The sequence below is a fragment of the Rattus norvegicus genome, chromosome 19 (assembly GCF_021556685.1).
Source record: "Rattus norvegicus strain SHRSP/BbbUtx chromosome 19, alternate assembly SHRSP_T2T, whole genome shotgun sequence".
NCBI classification, from domain to species: domain Eukaryota; kingdom Metazoa; phylum Chordata; class Mammalia; order Rodentia; family Muridae; genus Rattus; species Rattus norvegicus.
Window position 1 is genome coordinate 26,816,273 of NC_141552.1, and position 12,537 is coordinate 26,828,809.

The 12,537-nt window shown below is 42.3% G+C and overlaps 1 protein-coding gene across 2 annotated transcripts in view; it reads right to left on the reverse strand.

Moving 5' to 3' along the window:
- The window catches only part of LOC134483190 (disks large homolog 5-like), a 41,208-nt gene that overhangs the window by 3,847 nt on the left and 24,824 nt on the right, over nt 1-12,537 (reverse strand). Inside the window, exon 1 of one of the 2 annotated variants that reach the window (XM_087596405.1) lies at nt 796-897. The exons of the other annotated variant lie outside the window; for it this stretch is intronic. Coding sequence (XP_087452531.1) covers nt 796-877 — 82 coding nt within the window. The 5' untranslated portion in view covers nt 878-897. Of the gene's footprint in view, nt 1-795; nt 898-12,537 lie in introns of those variants that run through there. 2 annotated transcript variants of the gene reach the window in all.

The window sequence follows — 12,537 nt, forward strand, 5'->3', positions numbered from 1 at the left end:
GCAGGCTACAACCTGGTTTCAGGACCCTACCCCTCTGGTTTCAGAAGTCAGATCATCAATTCAGCATCCACAATGACTTGATTGATCAGGGATACTCAGATATCCTACACTGTTACTCTAGTCCAATAACTTTGCATTAAAAAGTCATGTAGGGGGAGGACATGGTCAACAGATTTATTAATTCCCCCTACTGAAATGACAAATGCCCCAGAAGTGCCAATAGGTTACAGGCTCTTTCTCTACCTGCTCCATATAGTTTGGCTACTGTAGAAAAATATCTGCCACACAGAACCTCTAATATATGAAGGTAAGATTGGCCCCGTCAGCCAGAGGTAGTCAAAGGAGTTCTAAGAATATAAGGTCATGCCAGGAGCACAGTTCTCTCCCTCTTACTACTGTCAGATAGTCACTGAATTTAAAGAAGCAATGAAAGTGAAGTACATTGATGCCCTGTTTAATTCAGAAAAGTTATACCCTCCATGACTACTTATGGTGTTATTATATCAATTTAACATACCGAATGCACTGTAAAAGTAAAGACTAGAAGTTCACCCAATAATCGCATAGGCATTGCCATATCCTCCATGTGGTTATGGAGAAACTAATAATGTGAAAACCCTGACTTTCAGGAATTGTGATAATCATGGAATTCAATATCTGTGGAGATGTTCCAGTAGTTGTGGCCCATTGCTATAAAGGCCAGCTGAAGTCCCCCATACTCACCCCTGAGAGGAAGCTCAACATACACTGCCCAGAACTTACTCCACATTCCCCATGTCCTGTGTCCATCATTACCTTTAGGTTTCGTTTGCTTCACTCTAGACTCTTCTCTATCAACATCAACTCTCCCAAAGCGCCTGAGAAGACGGGCAAACATGCCTGTGGATATATCCTTTGGACAGTAAGAGAAAAAGTAGGGAATTGGTTGTCACAACGATACTGGTGACATCACAGGGATTCCAAGGTCTCTCTAGGAGACAATAGAATGTCCACGAAGGGACGGCTGATGTCATGGATAACAGACTTTGCCTCCTTGCTAATGTTCTCCCTGTACTGAGCAAAAGCTGATGGACCCTTTTCAGGGGACTTCCCTGTGGCATAGCCACTGAGCACCACATGCTTCCAAAGCCAAATTTGGCTCTAGGCTTGATTGGAAAAACCTAAGTCATTGCTATGTTTCTAAATGAGTGCTTCCTCCCCAATCCCTGCACAGAAATGTTTCATCCTACCTCAAATTCTCCTCAGTCAGCAATATTACCCATTAAAGATTACTGAGAAATCACACCAGTTCCTATAAGTAGCCAAAGAGGTCTCCTGTCTCATCATGTGCAGGTGCATGAAATCACACCCAGAAATAGCCTGTAGGGTAGGTTGCGATGTGGGTGTGTGTTATAGGTACAACCTGAAGCTTTGTGCTTAACATTTGACAGTTGCCACCAGATTCCTTAGGAGAAAGAATTGCATTCATTATGGTCCTGGCAACAATGTGGTGATCTGTTAGCAGAGGAAACTGAAATATTGGATCCACCAGTGAATGCACCCTCAGGCTGAGTGTGGGGCTCTCCTCTTTGCACTTAAGTTACCAAAGTAGGATTGCTTACAGGCCTCTCTAAGCTATAACGTGTGATTTCATCTGAAAAATAAAATAGTCAGCAGATGTTGGGGGGGATGCAGCCAAAGGAGTAGGACAAGCCTAGAGACATAACTCAGTGGACAGAGTAAGAAACAAGCATCTTCACTCCTGTTTCATGGATCACCCCACAAAACACAAACGCATCTATCCTACTTAAAAAAAAAAAACCAAGTTATTTTATTGAATGCATACACTAATACTGTTTACAGTATTGGTAGCAAAGCTCATATTTTGGTGGCAGATCCATGACTTGAACTATCTTCCTGACAACATATAAAACAATAAATAAATAAATAAATAAATAAATAAATAAATAAATAAGAAAAAACAGAAAAATAAAAAAACACAAAAAGCACAAGCCTTTCATGTGAAGTTACAGAAGAGTGATCCAGTGGTCACTTCTGACCAGGCCATTTTAGCTATGACAGTGTATAGTGACCTTTAATTTGATGGGTCCTATATAAAGCTTTGTGCAATATTGTCATTTTAACCAACCTCATCCAGAACATACATAACAACACAGGATATGATCACAATGTCCTTGCCGTGTATCAAGTTATTTTTCTATGTCCTTGATTGTCAGGCATATTACAGCAACAATCTGAGATGGCTGGTAGACTTGGAAGAAAGTAGATATGAAAGATGCCCGTTTGATATCAGTACAGCCATTTCTTACGAATGAGAATCTTTTAAGCTGGCCCTCGCTTAGCCCCTACACATTAGACAATAGAACAGAAAGTACAGAAAGCACATTCCCACCCACTCTCTAGGAAGCTGCTGGACCATAAGAACAGAGGGTACAGAACATATTTACTGCAGGGCAATTAGAAGACAGGAAACATCTCTGGGAAGCTGACTGACCACTATAGAAGTGAGATGTCCTTGGTACTGAATGCAGCTGTGCTATAGGCTGACATAGCTATAGCCTTTTCCTGGGAACTCCAGAAGAGAAACACCTGCCAAGACAGATATCCTTGGTCCTTGTCCTGGGAACCCCAGGATAAGAAAACATATATCAAGTCAGACGTCCTTTGTACTGAAATAGCTGCATTGCTGTGGTTACAGCCTTATCCCAGGAATTCCAGGATGAGAAACATCTGCCTAGTTATCCTTGGCACGAAATAGCTGAGCTAAGGAAACTGTGTAATCTTAACTGACATTTTAAGCTGTATATATCTGTTGTTTGAGGCTCCTCACATTCCTCCTGTGTGAGGACCGTGTCGAGCCCCAGTGCATTGGTATCCCAAAGTAAACTTCTTGTTTTTACATCAAGACTGAGTCCTGTGTGTTCATGGGGTGGTGATTGTCCTCAGGACTGGAGCGAGAGTCTCCTCTGTCTGAGGGTCTTTCAGATAAAGCTATAGTTGTGGGTTACACACCTCAGCTCTCATTGGCTAATGCTGTCCTCACAGTCCTTGGAGGCCCCTTTGTAAGACTACCTGTTGGAAAGTGGAAGCAGCTTTATTTGAGCTCAAAGTGAACCTGACGAGCAACTTAGAGAACAAGATGGGGTAATTGAGAACCTGTCTAAAACCAGCACTGAAACCCACCCTCCATTCAAAGCATCATCTACCAATTCTTGAATTTTTACCATTCTCTGCCAACCAGTCTTTCATTCAGGAAAGGTAGAAAAGAACTGGAAATGATCTTTGTATTCTAAGGACCTCGATCTGTCTTTCCTTAGGTCCACGTTAAGAACAAATGAAATGGGTATCACCATCTGAACAACTTAGTATCACCTACTCAGCATTTCTAGCCTAATACTGTGCCTATGGCAATCTCAAGCTTCCCTGAGTGTTGCTGCCCCAGCAAGCAGAATGAAGAACTGAGGTCAAACCCCAGCGAACCTTTCAAGGGGTTAGAAGAAAGCCATCAGAGATACTGCACTTCTTTGTCCTTCGATTAAATCAAGATGATACAACGTGAATCTAGTGTGCTATTCAACCATACATCTTCCTCACAACCCCACCTATCTGAGTTCATTGCTTGGCAGAATTCATGCCCCACCATCCTAGATATTTCTTGATTCATTGCTGCCAAGGGCCAGGTTTCCTGAGTTTTGTTTTTTATAGAATTGGGTGTAGTCAATCATAGTTGCCCTCTGTAAGAAATGACAAATATCTATAATAACTGAATATTCTGAAGGTTTTTATACTGGTTTTATTATACATGTAACTATGAAAAGAAAACATACATATTTGATCAATGAAATGAGTAAGATTGATTTAATGAACAGAAAAATGGATGGTACTTCAAAACTTCCATGATTACATATTATCTATTTAATTCCCTCCACAATAGCAAGAAGCGGACATTATTATTTACTTAAACCGAGAAAATATTAATTGTTTGGCCTGCTTTTCTGAGCTTCCTTAAGGTATAGTTAATTGACAGAGCTGTGGTTTAAAATTAGGGTCCATATTGTTCTGTTTTAAATGTGTGACTTTTCTTTCTATTTTTTTCTCCATCTTTATTAAATTGGGTATATCTTATTTACATTTCAATTGTTATTAACTTTCTGGGTTTCCAGGCAAACATCCCCCTAACCCCTCCCCCTCCCCTTCTCTATGGGTGTTCCCCTCCCCATCCTCCCCCCATTACCACCCTCCCCCCAACAAGCCCCTTCACTGGGGGTTCAGTCTTGGCAGGACCAAGGGCTTCCCTTTTATTTCTAGTGGGTGCTGCTCTCCCTGCTCCGTGGGAAGTGGATGGGGGGAAGGCCCGGGCCTGAGGTGAGTTGGAACTGGGGTAGAAAGCATAGGGTCTCCTAGGTGAGAATGCCAAACCACCACTGCTGCTGCAGCCACCATGGAGAAGCCCTTGTTCCTGCTGCAGGGAGGAGAGTCTGGTGGCCACAAGATGGCTGAAGGGGAGCTGAGAGTGGAAAGCTTCATCACCCGCCTGCTGGAGGTATGAGGATATCGTCCGGAAAAAATTGTGCAGATGACTGGAGCAGAAGTCCGAGGGCTGTGTATCACGTCTCGTGAAATCTTTCTTAGCCAGCCAACAGCTGTGAACACAGGTTTCTTTTGGAGCGCAGGCCTGTGCAGGCTGAGAACCTAGGTGGGACAGTTCAAGCTACCCTTTTTCCATGGCCAATCTCAGATCATATTCAGAAAGTATTTCTTGGGCTAAAGAGATGGCTTAGTGGTTAAGAGTACTGACAGCTCTTCCAGAGGTCCTGAGTTCAAATCCCAGCAACCACATGGTGGCTCACAACCATCTGTAATGAGATATGATGCCCTCTTCTGGTGTGTCTGAAGACAGTCACGGTGTACTTGTATATAATAAATAAATAAATAAATAAATAAATAAATAAATAAATAAATAAATAAATCTTTAAAAAAAAAGAGTGTTTCTTCCAAATGAGGAATTTCCAATTTATGGAATTGAACTAATGGTGGAAGTGACACAGAGAGTTAAAGTACAGAAGGAATAATCCAGAATGTCCACCAACAGTTGCTGTCACACCAGGACTTTTAAAAGCTCAGCTGCTAGAGAAGCAATGTAGTCTTTGGTTATTCTCAAGCTTAGGTCTTCTAGTCATTATAAGCTGACCATGACACAAAAAGAGTCATCTATATCAAAATAGAGAATAGTAACTAGATTCACCGCACACTATCACATTACTACTGTATTTGAGGTTCTCAGTTAATATCCAAGAACCTGGAAGAAGCCTAGGTCTTGCTACACATACTTATAATTTATGTCCCCATTGTCAGCTGAGATTCTTCATGCAGCCTGGGGTCAAGGAGGTCATCCCACAAAGCACAAAACACCCATCTCAGATAAACATGTATGGTTTATTGAATCCAAAACATCCATGAATTTCAGGACACAATTAAATGTTGAAACCTAAGGATAATAGATATAGAAGAGAATTAAGATTTCTAGTTCATAGATCCAGTAAACACCTTCAACAAATCATAGCAGCAAACCTCCATAAGGTAAAGAAAGAAAAGGCCATAAAGGTACAACAAGCCTACAGAACATCAAACTAATTGTACCAGAAAAATTCCTCCATTCACATAATAATTAAAACGCTAAATGCACAGATCAAGAAAGAACATTAAAAGGGGTAAGGTATAAATATCTAGTATCAAATAAATTCAGACGTATTTGAATTACAGCAGACTTCTCAACAGAGATTCTAAAAGTCAGAAAATCTTGGGCAGATGTAATGCAGACACAGGCTCCTATATCCAGCATAATCCTCAATCACCATAAAAGGAGGAACCAGGATATTTCATGACAAAACCAAATTTAAACAATTCTTTTCTCTAAGAAAGCACAACAGAGGCTAATAGGAGGAAAACTCCAAGACAATGAACTAAACTATACCCAAGAAAGACCAAGAAATTAATCTTCTCTCAATAATTTAAAAAAAGATAAGCACACAAACAAAATTTCACCTATAACCAAAAAAGAAGAGAAAGCAGCAATCATTGGCTTTAATATCTGACCAGATCCTCTTTCCCTAATCCCCAAGCTCCCAGGGGCCAAACTGCCAGCCAAAGTGTATGCAAGGATGCTCTATGGTTCTAGGTGAGTCCTGTAGCCCCACCAAAGGCAGATCCTAGAGGTGTGAGGTGGGAATGGATATGTGTGGGTGCAGGAGCACTGTCACATAGGCAAAGCTGAGCAGAAATGGGATGTAAGGTTTGATGAGGGGCGTGTGGAAAGCAGGACAACAGTTGAAATGTAAATAAATAAAATAACCGATTAATAAAAAATTGCCAAAAATAAAATAACAAGTAAAAAGGTAAATGAAAATTAAACCAAACCAACCAACCAAACAAACAAAAACCCCTGTAGTGTATTGGCCTAATTCTGCTTGTATTTTAATGCTAATTTGTGGAACTCAGGACTGGTTAACCCCAAATAACTGACCCTGCTCCCAGTTAACTGTGATTATAAAGAAGCCAACAGCCAACAGCTGCACAGCAGAGAGATGGGGGAGGTGAGCTTTGAGGGCTTTGCTAGAGAGGATCATGAGGAGGGAAGAAGGAAGTAGAAATTGCCAAAGAATAAAGGAAGAACATGTATGATGGAGAGGAGAGAGGAAGAGGACAGCAGCCATGGTTAAGAGAGAGGAGAGCCTGGTCCTGAGGGCTGTCCAAGTGGAACAAAAACAGTCAAGATGCTACACAGTCAGTAAGAGCAGCTCTCAGGTGAGCAGAGATCACCAGAGACCCCAGACCAACAAGATACGCAAGCATAACTCCATCCAAACTCCCTCTCAATATCCCGTGTCCTCCATGGGTCTGGCCTCAGCGTGTGTCCTGCGTCAGCACATGTGTCTGTCTCAGCTGACATCACTCTGCCCATCAGCCCGAGCCCCAGGAAACAGCGAGAAACTACAGCAGCCCACCAGAAGGTTTTTTGCTGTGGTTCTATGAAGTCCCAACAAATGCAGCTCAACTACAGAATGCAAGGCAGACCAATGCATGTGTGTCCTTAGTGCAGAACCCTTCATCATGTGTCCTTTCACATGCGTGCTTTAGCAGAACATCCTTTTACCTGTGTCTACCTCAGTTAAATGTTCCTTCACACATCTGCCTTAGCCTTTCACCTGTGTCCACTTCAGGGAACCACTCCTTCAGGTGTAGAATTTCTCTAGATTAGCAAACCGCATACAGAACATTCAGAACAAATCAAGGTGTGTGGTCAGCATGTCCTTGAGCCAAGTCCCTTCTCCTTGTCAGTGACAGCAGGCATGTTACAGCAACAATATGAAATGGCTGGCAGACATGGAACAAAATAGCAAAGCTATTCTGGGGGATGTCACACCATACCAGCCACCAGCTCAGCTGAATTTTTAAGTTTTGATGTTACAAGTGAATATACTTGACCTTCAAAAACTGAGAGAGCCCACTTTTAATATGAACTATATAATCTAGGCCAAGACCGCCTCTAGGGCAAAGGCCCTCAGCCTGTGGGTCGTGACCCACACAGGGTCTCCTATCAGATAGTTTATACTACAATAAAGATTCATTACAGTAGCAAATTTACAGTTGTGAAGTAGCGACAAAATAATTTTGTAGTTGGGGTCACCACAGCATGAGGAACTGTTCTAAAGGGTTGAGGCCATAGGAAGGTTGAGAAACACTGCTCTAGGAAATTATGTTTTCTTTCTCTTTCATATTTTTCAGACAGAATCTCAAACTGTAGCTGAGATTGGCTTGGCTTGGAACATGTGTGTAGTTCATGCTGGCATCAGACTTATGGCAATTCTCCTGCTTCAGCCTCCTACTCAGGAGCCTACCAGGGTGAGATCACAACCACGGGTAATGGGATTGCTGTTCTTGGTTGTCAACTTGAGTGTACCTGGAATTAACTAATGCCAAATGGCTTGACGCCCTGTGAGGGGGATCTCTCTCTCTCTCTCTCTCTCTCTCTCTCTCTCTCTCTCTCTCCTTCCTTCTTTCTGTTTTCCTCTCTTCAACCCCCTCCTCTTGGTCCTCCTCCTCTTCTTTGTTTTTTTGAGACAGGGTTTCCCTGTGTAGCTCTGGCTGTCCTGGAATTCATTTTGTAGACCAGGCTGGCCTTGAACTCAGAGATCCACCTGCCTCTACCTCCTGGATGCTGAGGCTAAAGGCATAAGCACCATTGGATTTTTTTTCTTAATTAAATTTTCTGAAGCAAGAAGACCTAATTGTAATCCAAATCTTGGAGATCAGAAGATAAATCTTTAATTCAGATCTTTTGAGATGGAATGGCCCACCTCTAATCTGGACCACACCTTCTTTTTTCTTTTTATTTTTTTCATCTTTATTAACTTGAGTATTTCTTATTTACATTTCGATTGTTATTCCCCTTCCCGATTTCCAGGCCAACATCCCTCAACCCTTTCCCCTCCCCTTCTATTTGGGTGTTCCCCTCCCCATCCTTCCCCCATTAGCGCCCTCCCCCCAACAATCATGTTCACTGGGGGTTCAGTCTTGGCAGGACCAAGGGTTTCCCCTTCTGCTGGTGATCTTACTAGGCTATTCATTGCTAGGTATGCAGTTGGAGTCCAGGGTCAGTCCATGTATAGTCTTTGGGTAGTGGCTTAGTCCCTGGAAGCTCTGGTTGGTTGGAATTGTTGTTCATATGGGGTCTTAACCCCCTTCAAGCTCTTCCAGTCCTTTCTCTGATTACTTCAACGGGGGCCCCGTTCTCAGTTCAGTGGTTTAATGATGGCATTCAGCTACGTATTTGCCGTATTCTGGCTGTGTCTCTCAGGAGAGATCTACATCCAGTTCCTGTCAGCTTGCACTTCTTTGCTTCATCCATCCTATGTAATATCTGTATAGGTATGGGCCATATGTGGGGCAGGCTCTGAATGGGTGTTCCTTCTGCCTCTGTTCTAAACTTTGCCTCCCTATTCCCTGTCAAGGGTATTCTTGTTCCCCTTTTAAAGAAGGAGTGAAGCATTCGCATTTTGGTCATCCTTCTTGAGTTTCATGTGTTCTGTGCATCTAGGGTAATTCGAGCATTTGGGCTAATATCCACTTATCAATGAGTGCATACCATGTGTGTTTTTCTGTGATTGGGTTAGCTCACTCAGGATGATATTTTCCAGTTCCATCCATTTGCCTATGAATTTCATAAAGTCATTGGTTTTGATAGCTGAGTAATATTCCATTGTGTAGATGTACCACATTTTCTGTATCCATTCCTCTGTTGAAGGGCATCTGGGTTCTTTCCAGCTTCTGGCTATTATAAATAAGTGTGCTATGAACATAGTGGAGCATGTGTCTTTGTTATATGTTGGGACATCTTTTGGGTATATGCCCAAGAGAGGTATAGCTGGATCCTCAGGTAGTTCAATGTCCAATTTTCTGAGGAATCTCCACACTGATTTCCAGAATGGTTGTACCAGTCTGCAATCCCACCAACAATGGAGGAGTTTTCCTCTTTCTCTACATCCTTGCCAGGATCTGCTGTCACCTGAGTTTTTGATCTTAGCCATTCTGACTGGTGTGAGGTGAAATCTCAGGGTTGTTTTGATTTGCATTTCCCTTGTGACTAAAGATGTTGAGCATTTCTTTCGGTGTTTCTCAGCCATTCAGCATTCCTCAGCTGTGAATTCTTTGTTTAGCTCTTAGCCCCATTTTTTAAATAGTGTTATTTGTCTCCCTGAGGTCTAACTTCTTGAGTTCTTTGTATATTTTGGATATAAGCCCTCTATCTGTTGTAGGATTGGTAAAGATCTTTACCCAATCCGTTGGTTGTTGTTTGGACCACACCTTCTGCTGGCTCATATCAAGGACATGGAAAAAGGAAGTTTGCTTTATTAATTTTCCTTCTTCTTCAGGATTCCTGCATGTACTGAAGACCAGCTGAAATATCCAGCCTTATGGACAAAACCGTTGAGGTCCTGGAGTTGCCCCATAAACCACACAAACTCTGACCTCACTTAGACAGGGATGGTTTATTGAATGCCCACTGTAAGACTGATCATCAGAGACGTAGCTGAGAATTTGTCAGGCTAGGACCCTGGATATTTTTCTATGTCAGTTTATAAAGACTAAAATGTGAGCTCATAGGCAGGTGCTGGAAGGGCTGTCTGGTTGTCAGCCCTGACTCAAGCCATTTTAGACAACAAAGGTTCATACTGACTTTTTATCTGTTTAAAGATTTATTTATTTATATATAAGTATACTGTAGCTGTCTGCAGACACAGCAGAAGAGGGCATCAGGTCTCATTACAGATGGTTGTGAGCCACCACTGGGATTTGAACTCAGGACCTCCGGAAGAGCAGTCAGTGCTCTTAACCATGGAGCCATCTCTGCAGCCCTCATATAGACCTTTAATTTTATTGGTCCTACATGAAGCTTATAATTATGAAATTTAAGATTAAGAAACCTCACAACATAAAGAACTTCCTTCCAGTGGTTCGGGAATGGGTGGGTGGGGGAGCACCCTCAAGGAGGCTGGGGAAGGGGGTGGAATGCAGGGTTATTGTAGGGGAAACTGGAAAGGGGGTTAACATTTGAAATGCAAATAAACAAAATAACCAATAAAAAAACATACACAAGTTATGTGATCATTCCTGACCCTGCTCTGAGTTAAATTATTTTCAGACAACCATGACAGGCAGACATATTACAGCAAGAATATGAACTATCTGGCAGGCATGGAACAAAACGGCTACAGCTATGCTAGGGGGATTGGCTTCAACAGGGGCAACTACTGCATTTTAGACCTTCCATTCCTTGTTGAATTAGCTGTACCACAGCCTATAAACCATTCTAATAAATTTTCTTTCTCTATATACAGTCATTCTAGGAGGGATGATTGGTTATGCATTGTTAAATGCAATGCTGATCACGAAACCCCATCACTTCCACAGCAATATGCAAGTGTAAGTAAGTTACTGAACAATTGAACAGAAATTAAAATTTACTGCATTTATTGCGTGTATCAGAAGGCATAGGGAACACCTGGCTGCTTATATCTCTTGGTCTCTATAGAGTAGTGGGAGAACTGAGACCCACTGAGGAGGTCTCTTAAGCGAAGACCAAACTCCTTGCAGTGACACTGGATTCCAGGCTTGTTGTCCTGTTTAGGCCTCACTGTGGTCTATGTACACTCTATGCATTCTCCCCATGCAGGTTCACATGGACTGAACTCAGAAAGCTGGGGTTGGCAGAAAGATGCATGGTTAAATAGCCCACCAGGTTCACATTGTATCAGCTTGATTTAATCTAAGGACAAAGAAGTGGAGTTTCTCTGATGGCTTTCTTCTAACCCCTTGAAAGGATCACTGGGGTTTGACCTCAGTACTTCATACTTCTTGCTGGGTCAGCAACACTCAGGGAAGCTTGAGATTGCCATAGGCACAGTATTATGCTAGATATACTGAGTAGATGATACTAAGATGTTCAGATGGTCATACCCATTTGCATGAGTTCTTAATGTGCACCTAAGGAAAGAGAGATCAAGGTCTTCAGAATAGGAAGATCATTTCCAGTTCTTTTCTACAATTCCAGTCTGAAAGACTGGTAGGGAGAGAATGGTAGATAATCAAGAATTCATAGATGATGCTTTGAAGGAAGTGTGGGTTTCTGTGCTGGTTTAGACAGGGTCTCAATTATCCCATGTTGCCCTCTTCCTACCTGGCCAGGTTCACTTTGAGCTCAGATAAACCTGCTTCTACTTTCCAGTAGACAGTCTTACAAGAGTGGCCTCCAGGGACTGTGAGGACAGCATTAGCCTTTGACAGTTGAGGTGTGTAACCCACAACTATAGTTTTAGCCACTTTGTTCCATGTTTACCAGCTATTTCAGATTGTTGCTGTCTATGGCTGACAATCACGGACACAGAAAAATAACCTGATAGAGAGCAAGGACATGGTGATCACATCCTTTCCTGTTCTGTATGTTCTGGATGAGGCTTGTTAAAATTCCAATATTGCAGAAAGCTTTATATAGGACCCATCACATTAAGCATCCCAGTGCACTGTTCTATCTAAAATGGCCTAATCAGAACTGACCACCAGATCACACTTCCTGCAATCCTCATATGAGAAGCTTGAGCTTTTTGTTTTGACTTTTTTCTTTCTTTCTTATTTTTTGCTGTATAAGTTGAGAGGAAGATATTTGGGGCCATGGATCTGCCCCCAAAATCTGGGGTATGGATCTGATCAATCAGTGTTGGTGTGTGCACTCAATACAGTATCCATTTTTTACTGTGACAGGTGCTTTTGTGTTTGTGGGGAAGCCCATGACCCAGAGCACAAGTGCTGGGTCCTTGCTCTATCCACGTAGTGATGTGTATAGCCTCGTCCTACACCTTTATCTGCACCCCCTATATCTCTTGACTATTTTATTTTTCTGATAGAGGCTCAGCTTCTGATAGAAGGCCTGTCAGCAGTGCTCCTTTGGCGACATTGGCGCAGAAAGGAGAACCCCACAAG